This window comes from Thunnus albacares, chromosome 12, assembly GCF_914725855.1.
Source record: "Thunnus albacares chromosome 12, fThuAlb1.1, whole genome shotgun sequence".
Classification (NCBI taxonomy): domain Eukaryota; kingdom Metazoa; phylum Chordata; class Actinopteri; order Scombriformes; family Scombridae; genus Thunnus; species Thunnus albacares.
In genome coordinates, this window is record NC_058117.1 from 22,715,118 (window position 1) to 22,732,595 (window position 17,478).

A 17,478-nucleotide genomic window follows, 5' to 3' on the forward strand; every position below is an offset into this window, starting at 1 on the left:
CCAATGGGAATGATAGGACACAAACAAACATGCACAAGAACAGACAACAAGTACACGCAACCACAGTTTCTGAAACACACAAGGTCAGGCCACTTTGCTTATTAAACCCTTCCATTTTGGAGGCTCACTTGTGTGTTTGTCTCGGTTCCAAACAGGGAATCGGTGGACGGGAGGCCCCAATGAAAGCCACTAAACCTTGGAACAACCGGCGCTTCATTGGCACTTTTGATGTGGAGAACACAACCAAGGGCGACTCGGGCCGCTACCGTTGTATCGTCCACTCAGACAAAGGGGTTGGAGTGTCCAATTACGGGGAACTAACCATAAAACGTAAGTATTGGTCCCAAAGCGGAGAGAAGCACAAACAATGCCTATCTGAATGAACACAGCACAGACAACGGGAATGTTTTCCATCCAGATGACCTCCATGCATACAGCAAAGTCAACAGGAGATAAACAGGAAATGCTGCTGCTCATAGATGAAAATGTCCTCTAAGGCGATACTAAAAATACAAGCTTTTTATGTTGATTTGTTAGTCAGAGGACTTTAATACTTCCTCTGTAAAGGCTGTCCTTGACTGAGCACAATTCCACCTAAAAGATCACAAAGGCAAGAGGCACCAGGGTTTACAGTAACCTCACTGATATTTCACTCCTGTAGTCATTTGATATGAATTTATGGAGTCGTCTGAAACTAAATCCTGCAAGGCCTCACTTTCCTACAGCCCTATAGCCCGGTAATGGCCTTCTATATTTCTTCACCTCAATTTTCTCCCTGTGCTCTCAATTGAATTTACTGCCCTGATTTTTTTCTTTCTTTTTTTTTGTCTCCAAGCTTTATGTGATTGATAGGTTTAATCCTGGCTGTCCAGATCGAGGTCTGTCAATCATGTGAGAATGGCCGGGCCCAGACACAGCAGACTGAAGAGGGAGATAAAGTCTCTCTGCCCAAGTGTATCAGTGGGTTTCAGCGGTGTACTTTAAGAAAATTTACTGACACTGGAGGCACTCAAAACCACACTCGTGCATAAATTCAGCAACACAATCACCTGCGCATCCTTGCACTTACACATACTCGCTAGACAGCAATATTTTTGGCGCTTGATGCTTTTGATGTGTTACTAGATACGTTTTTACTCAAGACAAACCAGTTAAGTGTAAAGTGCCTTTGTCATAAATATTTAAAATACAGTAATTTTCTAGATTTAAGCATTTATCAAATCTTGTAATGAATCCCACTTTAAATTCTACAGAGATTTCACACCTCGATGACTGCAACATAAGCCAACTCGTCAGAGGAAGAAAAGAGGCGTTTTCACGGTTATAAGTGTCACACATAAAAAAGCTGATATCTCCTCTTATCGTACCAGTCATAAAACACGTGCTTAACCCTTCTAGCAATGTGTCTGCAGTTGTAAATCCTCCTTAAATGTGTATTCACCATGTCCGTGACTCGTTTTTGGAGGAGTGACCACGGAGTGATTCTGTGGATTATGAGCCTGTTACAGTCACACACCGGCTCTCTCAACCACCACCCCTCATTTCCATACACTGCCTTTTTCTTCAACATGAGGGAAGTGAATGCTTGATTATCCCAGATAATCACTTCTGCCTTTCATGCCAGTATTCACTCAGATTTATGTGGAAGTGCACTGCATGTATTTCCAGAGCGCCATACGGATTGGCCCGCTGCAGCCCCTTTCCCATGCCCCCTATGTGATGGGCTCTCTTGTAGTGCAGCCAGTGGTTCTGAAAGGGGGATAATTACTCCCTGTCCAAGTGCTGGCTCTTTTCTTGGCCTGGTAAGAATCACCTGGACCATGCAAAGTGTTCGCTGAGCTCCAACATAGTATTCTAGGCCATGTTACCAACTCAAGGCTGCCGAGGCGTGGCCTTGTCAGCACTAATGAGAATAGCCACCAAAAATCGAAGGCTAACCAGTCACGCTCGTCATTTTCCTCTGTCTACCTTTTCTCATATCAGGGGCAGATCAATTCTGTACTCACAGCAGCCCAATTAGGAGAGCGGACAACGTAATGAGGACCTCTTGCATCTTAACAAGAGAGGCTCAGTGGAAGTAACGGGCAAATGAAAGAAGGATTTATAAACAGTCAGGTATAACTAATCTAACAACAGAGCAGAATGGCAGCTCTTATTATTGCTCTGTGTGGTGAATGGCAAATGGGTGGCGTGTGCGTCTGCAATTGTATAAGTATGCGTTATTTATTTATGTGTTGTAGTGCTTTAATGATTGGTCGATTAATCTATAACTCAATGGAAAGAAAATTAATTGAAAATTTTGAGAAGCGATTAATCATTTAAGTCAGTTATTAAGTAAAAATGCCAGACGTTTGCTGGTTACAGTTTGTCAAATGAGAGGGTTTGCTGTTTTCCTCTGTTTTATGTTATTGTAAATTATATATTAATATACAGTAATATATTTAGGTTTTAGACTGTTGTCAGGACAAAAAAAGCAGTTTGAAGACTGGGAAATTGGGAATTTACATTGTTACTGTTTTATGACATTTTATAGACTAAATGACATCTACAGATTTATTAGTAGTGAAAATAATCCTTAGTTGCAGCCCTAGTATGTTGGTTGTCAGTGTGTCTTTGCCTTTGGGTGTCGGGTCCATGTGTTGCGTATGTATGAGTGTGCATGTGTGTGATTGCGTTCTGGCAGACAGGCAGGTGCTGCAGTAGAGGAGGACACAGCTGTCGCCAGGCCGTTTGCCTGTCTGGTCAACATCATGACAACAGATGCTCACTGACCCTCACGTATGGCTGCTACTGTCATCTGCGCTGTCACCCATCTCCAGCCAGCACGCAGTTCAGTTCGGTGCCCAGGGTCCCACTGCTACGAAGCTGCCTCGTGAGGCTTAAACAGTGGGAAATGAGTTGTTAATATCCTAAAGTGTTCCAGCACTTGAGTGTATTTCACACCGGTAATCCGTTTTTTTCAGTGCGTCTGCTATGGCTGTTGAACAGAGGATTACTGCACCTACAGTACCTACTATTTCATCAGTGTAAGCTGCTGTTGCTTTCGTGAAGCAGCAACTTTTCGAAGTTAAATGAAATGCTTATTGCTATACATAACAATACATCATGCTGCTTAGTTGTACTGCTACAGGAGTGGTCTCAAGTGATATCAACAGAAATAAAATTGAATGGCAGCAGTGGCATTCATGTCTTACACTGCTTGAAAAAAGCATGTTCTTAATATAAAATTGATTGATTGGATAACTGAAGGGCTGTTGCTTGATACCTTGTACCACTTGTATCTGACAGTATGACAGTCTCACAGGTAATTATGTAAGATAATCACAGATTTAGATGAATCCAGATAATCAAAATATATAATAACTGTAGTGGATATTACTCTGTTGGATTTTGTATTATGTTGCCAAGTTTCACACACTGTGAACCAGTCATACCTGAATCACGAGTGCAGAACTTCGTCATATTCGTAGGGCCATTTGGTCCTGTGTATCACAAGGTGTCATGGTAACAACTACATGACACTTGCCTTCTCTGAGGTAGGATTGATTTTTTGTTTTTTTGTTGTTTTTTTTTTAAATTATAATATGCTTTAATGAAATTCCTCAGAGTACTTTTTGTAAATGTACACTGTAACAAAGCATTTTACTGTTTTTTTTTTTACAGTGTCACTACCGTAATTTACTTTAACAGTTCATTGCTAAAAATGATTACAGTATTCTGCTGTACAATGTGAGGTTTACAGTTTGATACTGTAGCTAGGCCTGCAGTAATATACAGTATTATTACAGTGTTGCTATTGTAATCTACATGTTTCTTACTATAAATGTTACAACAACTGAAAAGTTTTCTTCTTATTCATATTAATAAAAACAACTATAAATTGCAGACATATACTGTAAATAACAATGTGTCTTCAATCTTAATGTTCCAGTAATGAAATCAGATCAGTTTTACAATTAAAAACTCATAACCCTTAACATCTATCACAAAAGAGGATGAGACAAGTGACAGTTTTATGCAACCGAACATTTATTCAAAGGCTTTCAGATATGTCAAGTATGCATGTTTGAAAAAAATAATTCTCAAGTTTCATGCCCTTTCAAAGGGGTCAATGTAAATCTGTTAATTATAATATCCTGAGCTGTCAGCAAAACTTAATCTTGAGTCTAAACAGCAACTACTTTACAATCTACTGTTTAAAAATATAAAAGCACACATAACAGGATACATAATTTTTAACGCCTTCAAATGTCCTCTGTTTTAATTGGCAGAAGGTCAGCATACATGCTACAAGGTCACAGCTCACTGAATGAGAAAGAAACTAGAATAAAAATCATGCACAGAGTAAGAGAAAGAGAGATGAAATGATTGAATGGCAGAGAGAGAAACATTTTAACAAGAGGGAAAACTAAGCTTTATGAAGTTACATCAAGTTCTTCAGAAGAGTGGTGACAAGGAGACAGGCGAGCTCCCCTGTCTTCTTGGCATTACTTTCACCGTTGGCCTCTGTTCCTCTCTCAGGGTTAATCACAATGAAGTACCTTAAAACATCATGTAATAAATCACCTTATATGTCGCAGGTTTTACCTAGCTCAGAAACACACTTGGGTTGATAACTACTCTGTTTTTTGGGGGTTCAGCAGTAAACATATCTTAATCAACTTGCCTTCATATCTGAATAAACTACAGCTGTTAACTTAGATAGAAGGCTATTATTAATTATGAAATGCAAGTGGGATAAACAAGGTGTAGGTATAGACCAGGCCAGACTAACATTAGCATTAATTGACATATAGTTCAAGAGAATCCAAAATCCAATCCCATCCAAATTATATTTGGATGGGGATAACACTTGCAAACTTCCAACTGTTGAAGAACACTACCTGAAAATGCTCCCTTGTGCCTGCCAGGCGCTTGCTAGGATTATACCAGTTAAATGTTAGCAAAAATTAAACGTAGTCAGTAATTGGGTAACCAGTTTGATTCTACAAAGGAGGATGAATGATGATTATATGATGTTGATGGTTGCATGTGGCTTCTGTCCCTCCATTACTGCAGTGGTAAAAAATGAAAATATTGTATTTTACCATCAAATCTTACAGTAACCTACTGCTAATGTCTTTTCTTGGTTTTGGCTCCAAAAAGCATAAAAATTTATAGTATTTTACCATATTTAGAAAGAACAGTACGTTACTGTTAGAAAGCTGTATTTTATGCATATTATATATGTATAAAGGCTTTATTTATTTCATTGTAGTAGATTAGTTTAAAATTTGTTGTTTAATGAATAAAGTTGCCTATTATGCAATGAAATAAATGACATGGTCTCATAATAGTATATGCCAACTGCTGATGTTTTTAGAATATTAAGAATACCAAACACCACTGCAATACTAGATTTTTTTTAATACAACACCACACTATGAGGGATAGTATTACAGAGTGAGCCTGTTTTCTGTTGTTTAAATGAAACTGAGCATATTGCCACTTAACTCAGTTAAACCCCTTTTAAGACAGACCATAAAAGTCCATCAAAACAAGCCAATGGGTGAACCCAGATTTTGGATCAACTCATTCTCCTGTCTGGCTCCAACACACAGACTGGTGCACTGCGTGTAAGTCCAGAAGAACTGCTGGATTAGCTGGTTCGCTTTAGGTGATGTTTGACAGCAACACTGGAAGCTTGGATTAGAGGGACTTTAGGGACCTGCAACAGAGGTCACTGTGGGGTAACCATCTGCTTAGAGAGAGCCTCCAATTCTCTGTAGGACACCTTAGCCTGCTCCTAATGTGCCTGGAGACCTCTCTCCCTCCATGACAACTCCATGAGAAGCAGCCAGGCGACTAATGGCATTATTTTGTTACATGTGTGTGCTCATTAGAGTTACTCACCGTGGCCTCTGGGATGTGTAACTATTGTAGTACGTGACAAGAGTAGATTCCTAAGCAATGGGTCAAAGCTAGCTTTGTTGACAATGGCAGGTTTTTGGTTGCACCAGGAGACCATGTTCAAAACATGAAAAACATCACAATGAGATAGTGGAGAAGGACTTGCTGTTGTTGACACTATAGTTAAATGGTAACTGGAAGAAATGGAACATGGAATTAATAAAAGAATAATAATGATTTATGTTATTAAAATACCATTGGCAACTTTGCGTGATTAAAAAATAATTATATGACTATTTATTTGCGTTTTTGCTAAATGTGACTTAAAAAAGTAAAAATGAAAGTGCAGAACTAGACATCTAGACTTGATAAGTTTCCATTTACAGCCCCCTCAAATGTTACTGCAACATCTCCTTACATGCTTATATTAAAATGCAATCCAGAAAATATCCAAGTTGAAGTAACTTGTCTGACATTTCGAGAAGCCCCATTAAACCACAAGGTTAAGCAAGATTAGACAAATATTGGTGACATAACAGAGAAAAAGTCATCCTCAAGGTTCTCATTGAACACTGCATTTGTCTGGATGAGATTTATTTGTATTGAAACTAAAGAGCTGAAGATTTTTTTCCTACAAATCCAAATGAAAAAAATCGAAGGTTCAAAAGGGCCCATAAAGAGATTTATTTCTAATTGTTATACTATTCATGTTGGAGTTCTCACCTGTAGGTCATCATTAAATATCTGCACAATAGAGTAATTGAAAATGTTGTTAACTAACCAAAGATTTTAGTTCCCTATTATTTAAAAATAACATGATTTGTTTTAATTTTGTACTTTCAATCATCTCACATCAAGGTCTTGGCACTTGCACAGTGAGTCTCATTGAAACAAAGTCTGCTTTACAGATGAATAATATTGAAATACAATTTTACCATGACAAGTACTCCTTTTGACAATATTGTAGAGGGTAACGCTTTTTGACAGAGTTTGATTTGAACAATTACAATAATTGATTGATTGGATGACTTCTTCAGATCAGTGAAGCTATTGCTTCATTGCTTATTCTTTTAGGGATTAGTGCACATAGAATTACTAGCGCATCTAAAACCAGAAAAAGGTACAGTCCCTACACACCCAAACTATATCTCCTACAAATCTCATTTGTATGCAGCTATTCTGTATTAGAAATTATGTTTTGGTGGAAAAGCAATGCTGATTGGAATGCATTTTTCTTCAACTTGTCAGACAGAATATTCATATTGGGCATATTTGTAAGACATTCACTACCAAATTGGTTACTACTGTACAATACATGCACATGATAACTGAATTGTTGGAATAACTAATTTGTAGGAGAATGATTATGTTGTAAAAGTAAGAATAGGTATCACAGTGTGGAGTTATGTTTAAGGGTTTCTAATCAATGCTGTATAGCTTTTTTGATAGAATTACAAAATTCCACAAAAGTCATGAGTTGAGAGATTAAACCAGCTCCTGAATCAGACGAGAAAGATAACAACTGCAGTAGTTGTCAATTACCAGAGGCTTTTCCATAGAAGTGATTAAAATCAATATGTTGTTCAAGGGCCAGCATTTCCCAAGGTCTGGGTCACTTCATTTAGTCCTCTGTTAGAAGTTGCAGTCACTTTCAAAATGTGCATGATTACAAAACTCACTCAGTGTACTCCCGATAATGAGATATTTCATTCATTGCACTGGAACTATTGATTGTTATGTGGCTCTTCTTAAAGACCTTGATTATTGGAAAACATGAAGATATTCTTCATGTGCTTGAAGAGGATTTTGATGTGATTTATTGTTTAAAAAGAACAAATCGATTTGGAGCATCTTGTTTGCTTGGTATAAGCATGTATCTACATTTTTTGTGGTAATGTCAGTGCTTTGTACACAAATTAAAAATACATTACTTTCCTGTATTGTGAGGACTTTCTTTTTGTTTCCATAGAGCCCCCAGTTCCTATTGCACCCCCCCAGCTCACTGCTGTCGGTGCCACCTACCTATGGATCCAGCTGAACGCAAACTCCATCAATGGGGATGGCCCAATCATCGACAGGGAGGTGGAGTACCGCACTGTGTCGGGCACCATGTATGACCTGCAGCCTGTAGACAAGACCACACACAAGATCGGCCACCTGGACCCTGATACAGAGTATGAGATCAGTGTTCTGCTGACCAGACCTCTGGAGGGAGGCACTGGAGCACCTGGACCCCCTCTGAGGGCTAGGACCAAATGTGCAGGTGAGGTAAAAAAAATATAAATACTTAAGGAGATGATACACTGTGCTGTTTTACAGTGTCACATGAATAGACTTAAAAAAACAAATTCATGTTGGAGGTATATGAATTAGTTGTGTACAGTATGTTGTATAACTTGAATACATTTCTAAACCAGTATCACACACAAAGAGAGTGAACTATAACCAGATAGAAGCTCCTGTATCATTTATTCATGCATTCATTTTTAAATGAAAAATGTGCTGCAAAGGGCAAATTGTATCTTTTTGAGTTGAATTTACACTTCTCTTAATGTCTGAACCTTGGTCACCATGTACACTGAAAAGCACCTAAAGTTGTAAAGCATCAAATGAGACTGAAATGATTTGGCAGGGAATTTTCTATATATTTCTTGTTGTCAACAAATCTCATGCGCAGCGCAAACACACAAATTGATCATACTTACAAGTATTGTATGTGCATCCAAAGCCTGATATAATCAATCCTATAGATTGTTCATTCTATAGGTCAATCAATCTTTTAAACACTATCATCAGTACTAGTTACCAGACTAGCAAAAATTGCACCAAAACTAATAAATCCAGATCAAACTAGATTTATAAGTCAAAGACAGCTTGTTGATAATGTGAGATGAACATTAAACATTATAGAGACAGCAGACAGAATGTCCCTGTGGGAATGGTTACCATAGATGCTGAGAAGGCCTTTGATAATGTCCTATGGCCTTATCTATTTGAAATCTTAAGGAACTTTGGTTTACACACCACCTTTATAAATTGGTTGAAAGCTAAGTATAAACAGCCAAACGCCAGAGTCAGAGTTAATGGGGTAATGTCTAACATCTTTCAGATATTGAAAGGTATCAGACAGGGGGGTCCTTTATCTCAGTTGATTTCTGTTCTATGTGTCGAACCACTGGCAGTACATATAAAGTTAGAACAGAAAATAAAAGGCATATATACAGCAGGAGAAAATCATAAATTGTCAATGTATGCAGATGATATATTAATTTATTTATCTAAGCCTGAACAGTATATTTATATATATGTGTATATATATATATATATATACATATATATATATATATGATGACAGTGAGGTAAGTTCCAATTGAGTTTGCCTCCAAAGCCTTAATTTCTAAATGCCCTAATCGGGATCAGCTCATCTAGCTGCAAATCTGTCTGCAAGTGGTTCCAGGCTGCAAGGGCAGAGAACATAAAGGCCTGTTTGCCAAATTCAGTGCAAACCTTAGGGACAGACAGATGCACTGATTATGTTAAAGGACAAAAATGTCCAAAATACTGCCATAAAAATATTATTTATTAATATTATTTCCCACTTTCACTGAGTTAAATCTTCTAACCAACTTCAGTTCTGATCATCACTACCAAATATTCATTAATTTTCAGAATTTTAACCCTTTAAATGCCAGTTTGTTGGTATGCCACTGTTGTTTCTTACAGAAACCCCTACCCCCACAAAAAATGTATTATTTTGTTTATACACTGTATACTAATTGCTAGGAGGATTTTTTTTCACAGTCTGGGATATGTCAGTGATCACTCACACACACACACACACACACACACACACATTGATTTCTCCATACACACACACAAACACCACACTCCGACATCCATATCAACATACACACACATCATTTTAGTTGCATACATTTGCTTCATTGGCCTGCAGTGCTCCATAATACAGCTGCAGTGCCCCTAGTGGAAACCAGGAAAATAGCATGTATTTTCCCCATAAAACAAGCTCAATCTGTTCAAAAATTTTAAAGTCAGGGCTCTAGATTGAAAGCTTGATATAATAGAATGCATGATTTTATGCTGTAATGGCCGTGAGATTAAACATTACCATTTTAACGGGTTTAAATGGGGACATTTTTGTCCATAAGATCTGAGTATCTTTATTTTGGCTACGCAATTTATTATAGACTTATGATAAGAGCTATTATAAATGAGAGGTTGTACTGTTTGTAATTTACCTTTACAAACAAATCATTTCAAAAAAGATCCCTATTTTTACAAATTACCCCCTGCATTTGGAGCAGAGGTTGACTGCAGCTCACAAAAGCCCAATATATATCGTGGTCATTTTACTAACAAGTAATTGTTATTGTAGACAAAGCCCTCAGTGTTTTCATGGTTTTCGCTTATAGGTCTTAATTAAGATTTGTGGCATAAATTGTCTCTTTTCTAAGTAATGTATTTACATTGAGCCACTGGAACGAGTTTAAGTAAGTTAAGTAAGTTCTTTTAACTTCCTTCGCTATTTGGAACAGCTGTGTGTCACAATAATTGATATGATTTATAGTTAGCTCCAGACTGCCACATGGTTAACTTTGTAACTACTTGTTTATTCAACTTAATTCTCATTACAAAGGCCCTGAAAGATTCTTAATTCCTCACCAACACAGATTGATATCATGTGTGAAGCAAAGTGGCACCTTAAATTTGGATCATTATATTGCTGCTTTACTGTAGGCATTCAAACTCAAACATGTACTGTACATAAACACTTTGAGAATACCAGATGATATTGTACAAATTGCCCTTCTCACAACATTAACCAGCTAAATTCCCATGCTGTTCTAGGATGCCAACTAGGGGAACAAAACAAACCTAGCCTCAGCATTTTCCTGGACTAATGCTGTTTGGTGTCCAGAGAAATGCTGATGAAAATGAGATTTTTCTCCCTTCTCTACCCAGGGTGTAACCCTCTCTCCCCACTGTGAAGGTCATGAGCTTATTCATTTTTAGTCTGGCTGATAGGGATGAATGGCCCTACCTGTGCAGCCTTCTGAGCCAGGCCCTGCTTCTGCAGGGGTCCTGCCCCTTGGCCACCCCGCCGGTCACAGTCGAGGAGATTGATGGCCCCGGCTCCTGAAGTGTGTTTGAGGAAGCTGCTCTTGATCTTGTCCGGCTCTCTGCTGGTCTTTCCCACTGACAGGCTGGGCCTCAGCAGAGCTCCTAATAGAACGGTTAAGACTCACAGGGCTGTGTGATACATCACTGTTGATACAGACAGACCCAGAGACTTACTCCCCCTCTCCCTGTACTGCTATCTAGAGGCGCTAATGAAAATCTGTGGCCACTTTAGAGCACTGTCTCTCACATAATTATTCATAGCCATGCCTTGGTCACTTTACAAACTGAGCAATGTTTCTGATGACAAAGGATGTTTTAATTCAATCTTCTGTAAAATGGGGAATGTATAATGCAAGGACGCCACCAATTCAATTCAGAAGCAGGAGGAAAAAAGGAGTAGCCTTGAAAGGTTTTCTTTCCCATGAAGCACTTCCATTACTTTCCTAGTGAACATCAAAAGAATGTCTTATCCAAGGCTCTGTGATTGCTTTAGGGGGTTATTTGTGAGTTTCAAGGGTTTGCAGAATGATTAAAACAACATTTTGCTTTTGCATATCCTGAATGTAGAATTTCATCTTGGTAACATTTGTCATTTTCCACGTTCCCTGCTGACTAAAATTACTCAGCATACATTTTTTGAGCTAAAAGAGAAACATATTTGGTAACTGCATTTCTCTTTCATGTCAAATGTTGGTCTGTGTAAAGTTGTTTACCACTTTGGAGTCCTCCACGCTTGGTAAGGGTTACTTGAAGGAAGACATTGTATTATCAGGTGGTGCCCTAGGATCACAGCAGGGTGCCCTGCATTTCAGCAACACTATTGAGAGACCATCTCACACAGAGAAACCATTTCCAGCCCACATGAGGAAGGCAGATAAGCAAGCCTTAAACAACCACTCCTCTGCAGTCTGAGTTGTACTTAAGATCTGTGTGGGAAAATATTTGCCACAGCTTTTCAATCTTCACATCATAATCTGCTTTGGGTTAAGACATTCGAAGACACATTCGATACTTAAAATTTTGATAGTTCACATTATTTAAATGCTTTGTTGCTCCATGAAAACAAATGTTCTCAAATTTTCTCTTCTCGAATTTCTCTTCAAAAACCATTTGAAGTTTATTGAGCAAGAGTAGGGTGGGCACATAGCATGTTGTTCCACACTTGTTTCTGATGCAGCAGAGATAATACTAGTTTCCATGGTAGAAGAACAGTCTGTCCTGTGTGCCTCTTCTCCACCCTGTGGCCTTCGCTGTCCCGCTGGCTCCCGGGTGCTTTATAAATGGCAGTACATGTTGTCCATGCTGGGTCCAAACACCTGCTCAGACTCCAGCCTCTGCCAACTCCACATCTCCATCTATAAGTTCTCTCCATCTGCGCTCCGGTACCACGTGGGACTAGTCTCATCTGTTTGTTTTTACTTTGCCATTCTATTACACTGAGTGCTATTAAACACAGGGGAATCAGCATTAATCAGGGATCAGCCCTCGTTTAAACACTCGTTTATAACAGTGGAGAGTAGGGAGGAGCTGTGCAATTATGTTAACCCACACCAAGGTTGGTTATTTGCATTTAGCCTCCCCACTTTCATTTGTGAGAGACCAGGTCTGTTATGATGCAAATAAGAATGGCGCCAGTGTCTGGCAACATGAAAAAGGTACTAGTGGTTGAATCACTTTTTCTGCAGTACAATGAATGTTTTTCCTATTGTAGAAATTCCTGAAAACCAAAACCATCATATACAGTGGGGAAAGGGGGTTTCCAAACATGCTTAGGACATGTTTTGGAGAAAAAGAAAAATGAAAAATTGAATCCTCCTTGAATGCAAAACATTAAAATAAATAATTATTTATTTAAGCTTTTGTCGCACAACACAGACTCTAGAGGAGCTGCAGTAAAACTTGCAGATTAATAGTTAATGTATTTATATCCATGTCGCAAACACAGCAACAAGTCTGTTGCTCTGTGTGTATGTGTATCAGAGGCTTTAATATAAAAATCACTTTGTTCCAAACATTGTTGTAATAAAAAACAAATATTCTTTCACAAGTGCTAAAAATTTTTCCAATCAAAATTAGTTCCTATAAAAGAATTTAGATCAATGTGCTAAAAGGTAGTGCTGCTCTTCAACATGTAGCTACACCTATCACATGGATCAAGTATAAACAGAAATGATTTTATTATCTGCAATGAGACACTTATAACTAAAATTATTAAACAGGATATGTGAAATGTTCACAGAATCCCTCTTGCTAAGTAGACAAAGGATATAGATTATCTTTGGAAAGGGGAGTTATGATATTCAATATGGCTAGAATTAATATTTAAAGCATTCCTTTGTACATACTGTCACTGAGTCTAACACATATGGATGCAACGGCAAAAGGAATGAACATTACATTCTTGGTGCAGTGTACCATGAAGACTTACCATGAAATTATCCTGAATAGAACAGAATGTGAAGGTCTGTATTATCCACAGAAATCTTATCTGAAAAATACCAATATCGCCAGACCTTGAAACCTTTATGATTCACACACAGACTGTGGAAAAAATGTCATGCCCATAATGTTACATGAGCATTATGGGTATGATGTGAATCATATAAGCTGTACAGTTCGTTAGTTAATGCCATTCCTCTCTTTATGCCATTGTTCAACTGTCAAAGAGGACTTTGAAAGGTGCAATCTGCAGTATAAAAGGACCTCTTTCCAGTGTGTTCTTAATTTGTCAAGGAACCATTTACTTTCATAGCTGAAAAGACTTGACTTGAGGACAGTTAGAGCTTGGTACCACTTGTGAATATTCACTCTGACTCTTTTTCGCTTTCATGAATTTGTGTCCAGTTTTGGTGCAACTCTGGCAAATACACATGTCAAAGTTCATTTTTGTTGAAATTGCAATGTCAAAACATTATGAAAATGAGGTTAGGATTGACCTTTCTTCCAGGAAGAATTGATTGTTCATGGCCTCCTTTATTTACTGTTACTGCGTAGTTAAAGAATAAAGGAACCAGCGTAGAAAGGTTTATGCATCACTGGCAGTAAATCCAAAGACATGGATAGAGGCTAAATACAATAAAATGTTTGCTAAGAAGGTGTATAGTTTTCAGCTAGTGGGATGCTATTGTCAGCCTGCCAACCAGACAGCCTACATTATTTCCAGTCGCACTTAAGTGTGTCAGTATATTTCACCTTGGAAATTCTTGTCTAACAAAGCTTTAACATTTTATAACAAAAGGAGAATGATGATCTGTCAGGTATAACTGCTATTTTTTCCCTTTATAGCTTCATGCATGTCTACAGGGCAAATTTCCTCAGCAAGGTCTAACCCTTTATGATGGTTGCTTCTTTTTTTCAAAGGCTGAGATTGAGCACATCTGTCTCTCTGGGTTTAAAAGGAAAGGAAATTGTTTGCTAGGTTTGATGTGTCTAATTAATGCTTTTGTTGTCTTGAGGCATGAATAGAAAGCCACTTCACCTCACCATCTGAGATAACATTGGTCTGGTTTGTCACCCACAATAGCTGGCGGTCATGTGACCTATAGGGTTTATATATTGTCTGTGGCAAGGCGAATGAAACGCCTTGCTTTGAGGCCCATTGAATTTGTGTTCTTTTGTCAGTCAGAGAAAACGGGGTAGATTGAGTCTGTGGTGTGCAGGAAGGTTATAGGAGGACCACAATAAAAGTCTTTTTATCACAGGCAGTTGGAAGTAGAATGGCAAATTGTGTTCTATGATATTGGCTCTGCAAAAGGCAAATTGTGTTCATCTCAAGGACACGTCTTCAAACAACTGCTGTTGGAAAGGGGAGAGACTTTGCATTTATAGCTGTTTCATTATTATTATTTCCTGCATCTCCATCACACCAGCTATCTATTCCCCAAACACTAAGGAGTTGAGACTCTCAGAACAGATGTGCACAAACAATACTCTGGCGACATCCACATAAACTGAGTCTCTTCTTACTCTAGAGCTGCCTCTTCAGCTCCTCACAAACAATTATCATTGAGGTTGTTTGTCACCTCAACTCTTAAGCCTCAAGAGAATGATAAATAGCAGTAGTTTAGTCATGCTTGGCAAGATCCTTTTTCTGCTGTATTTAAATTTGAACTGAAATGCTTCTCAAGGTCTTTAAATGTTTCTATTCTCCATGTTTAATTATTCATGGTCTATCTGCTGTAATTTTTGTCACAGATTTTCTCCATCCTTTTGCTGAATTATAGATGTCCCGTTCCCCTTGCTAGGCGTCCAGGAAGCACTCATTCAGTCTGGTTGTATAACTCTAACTCAAGAACATTTCTGTGTATCCTCCTCAACTAAAGGACAGGAATGTCAGGAAGGCTGCGATTTATTCCCTGTATTCGCCCACCTAGATGGCTAGATCTTAGATCTCATATATCTCGTAAGTAGGTGGCTCAGAAAATGCAGCAACCATTTCACAAAGTCAAGCGCTTCACTTTGATTTACACTCAGGGTAACACCCTGAGTTGAGTGCAACACATGCAGGTTTTTGGCGACAAATGACAATGCCACACAAGCCATCTGGGGAGTGTTGAAGTTGAAGAATCACCTTGGTAACCTCCCACTGCTCCTGTGGAGATTGTCGGTAAATGAGGGCTTGTGTTCTTCTTTTTTGTAAATTCCTAACCACAGGCGTTTTCCCCAGGAACCTAAACACAAAATACAAAGCCTGGTCTGACAGTGAAGATGGGTGTGTGGGCATGTGTATGTGTTTAGACAGGTGGGGGAGGAGGAGGTCATTCTACCTGTCACTCTGACCCCAATCACCACACAGCATATTGGTGGAAACAAAATGAAAGATTGATTAAACCAGTTCCACCTCCGCTGCCTCTGCTGTTCCCATCAGCTGGCTGTCCATTTGTTTTCATCCTGTCAATGGACTTGCGCTTCCCTTCACCTTTTGCCCCTGAGACACACTTGCTAGGTTTGTTCTTTTAATCCCTCTAAATAGTCAGGGATAGAAAGGACTGTGCACTGACATTCTATACCCTGTTATTTATTGAGTTATTTATTCCATTCCCACTTGGTTAATCACATTGTTAGACACTGCAATCAACAAGTGCAACTCTTTATGACTTGCAGGTACCTAATATTTTTGCAAATTGGAAAGAGGTTATTTGGTTCTTGTAGAAAAGTCTAGTAGTAATGGAAATATCACCTCAAGTACTTCACAATTATACTCTGCAGCGCAGCACTTACTTTCTTTCGACCCCACTAAATGGTACTGTCATGATGAGTAAACTGTAGAAGCCCTTTTAGCTGTAGTGGGCTCTAAACTACTGCACTGTCCAGTATGTGGCAAAACATGAGGAGAGGGAGTAACCATCATTAGTTCTTGAAAATGACTGATTCCATGCAAATATACAGTATATGTTGGATATCAGGGTAGTAAATGCATATATCATCATCAGGGGTGGGTTTCCATGCTTTCCTACAATGGCAAAAAGCTGTGCTACTTGTATGTTTAAAACCCTGTACCTAATCAGAAAGTTGCACCTCTCCCTCTCAATGTCATAAATCAGTCAAACAGGAACACACCTGCATCATACACATAACGCTGAAATGTGAATAGATTACTCCAGAAATTCCAGTCATAAACTTTTCTCTGATGCCTTTTAAAGATAATGCGTCTATAAACCCAGTCAGAGATCAAGGCCCTCTTTTTTTATCTAGATCTTGTCTCACAATCATCAAATTTAGGTGCTTTTTTCAGAATCAAAAGTAATCTACTTGATTGTTGCCTATACTGTGCAAACAGGAACTGCTAGTAGTTGTAACTGTCCTATGAAAACCATGCATCTAGGAGAAGGTGAATTTTCACAGCCCATAAAGAAACACTTAATCCTTGAGTTCATCTGAAAAAATAAAAATCACTGAAATTGGAGATATTTGGTTTTCTTCAGTGACACAAGGCAACATGACTTTCCATAGTGCATCTTTCTAGTCACATAAATAATAGCCAATAAATTATAAACACTTCCAAATTTTTCTCAGTTTCTGTACTTGCACAGTTGTTGCTCGTTGGCTTTGTAGGGCAGCACAGGGTGGTCGATCATGAACAAAGACAAACACTGACTTGGTATGACTTGACAGTCTGGAGTCCTGTCGTACATCATCCTCCTGTGCTGGTAGAGTGTGTCTTACTTTCCCTCTCCCTTTCTATTCAGTGCTGTGAGAAGGAAGGCATTCACCCATTCATCTCCACCCCTACAGCTTCAGGGGGTTCATCAGACAAGGTGGCAGCCCAGCCCGGTCCAGCGCCGGGGCTCATTCTGTGGTTTCAATTCGATCCAGTGCGTTATAGGCCCCTCCGCCCCTCATCCTCACCCATCATGGCAGTCTCATTTATCATGAGGCCTATAAAGAAGGACTTGATAGAGTGAGGAGCGACCACCACCATTCAATAAATCCTTGTGATTATCCACG

General features: G+C 38.7%; 1 protein-coding gene across 8 annotated transcripts in view; it reads left to right on the forward strand.

The window, feature by feature from the left end:
• The window catches only part of LOC122993732 (receptor-type tyrosine-protein phosphatase mu-like), a 160,945-nt gene that overhangs the window by 63,219 nt on the left and 80,248 nt on the right, over nucleotides 1–17,478 (forward strand). For all 8 annotated transcript variants that reach the window (XM_044368129.1, XM_044368128.1, XM_044368131.1 and 5 more), the window contains exons 6-7: nucleotides 156–330; nucleotides 7,859–8,152. In XM_044368129.1, coding sequence (XP_044224064.1) covers nucleotides 156–330; nucleotides 7,859–8,152 — 469 coding nt within the window. The remainder of the gene's footprint in view (nucleotides 1–155; nucleotides 331–7,858; nucleotides 8,153–17,478) is intronic.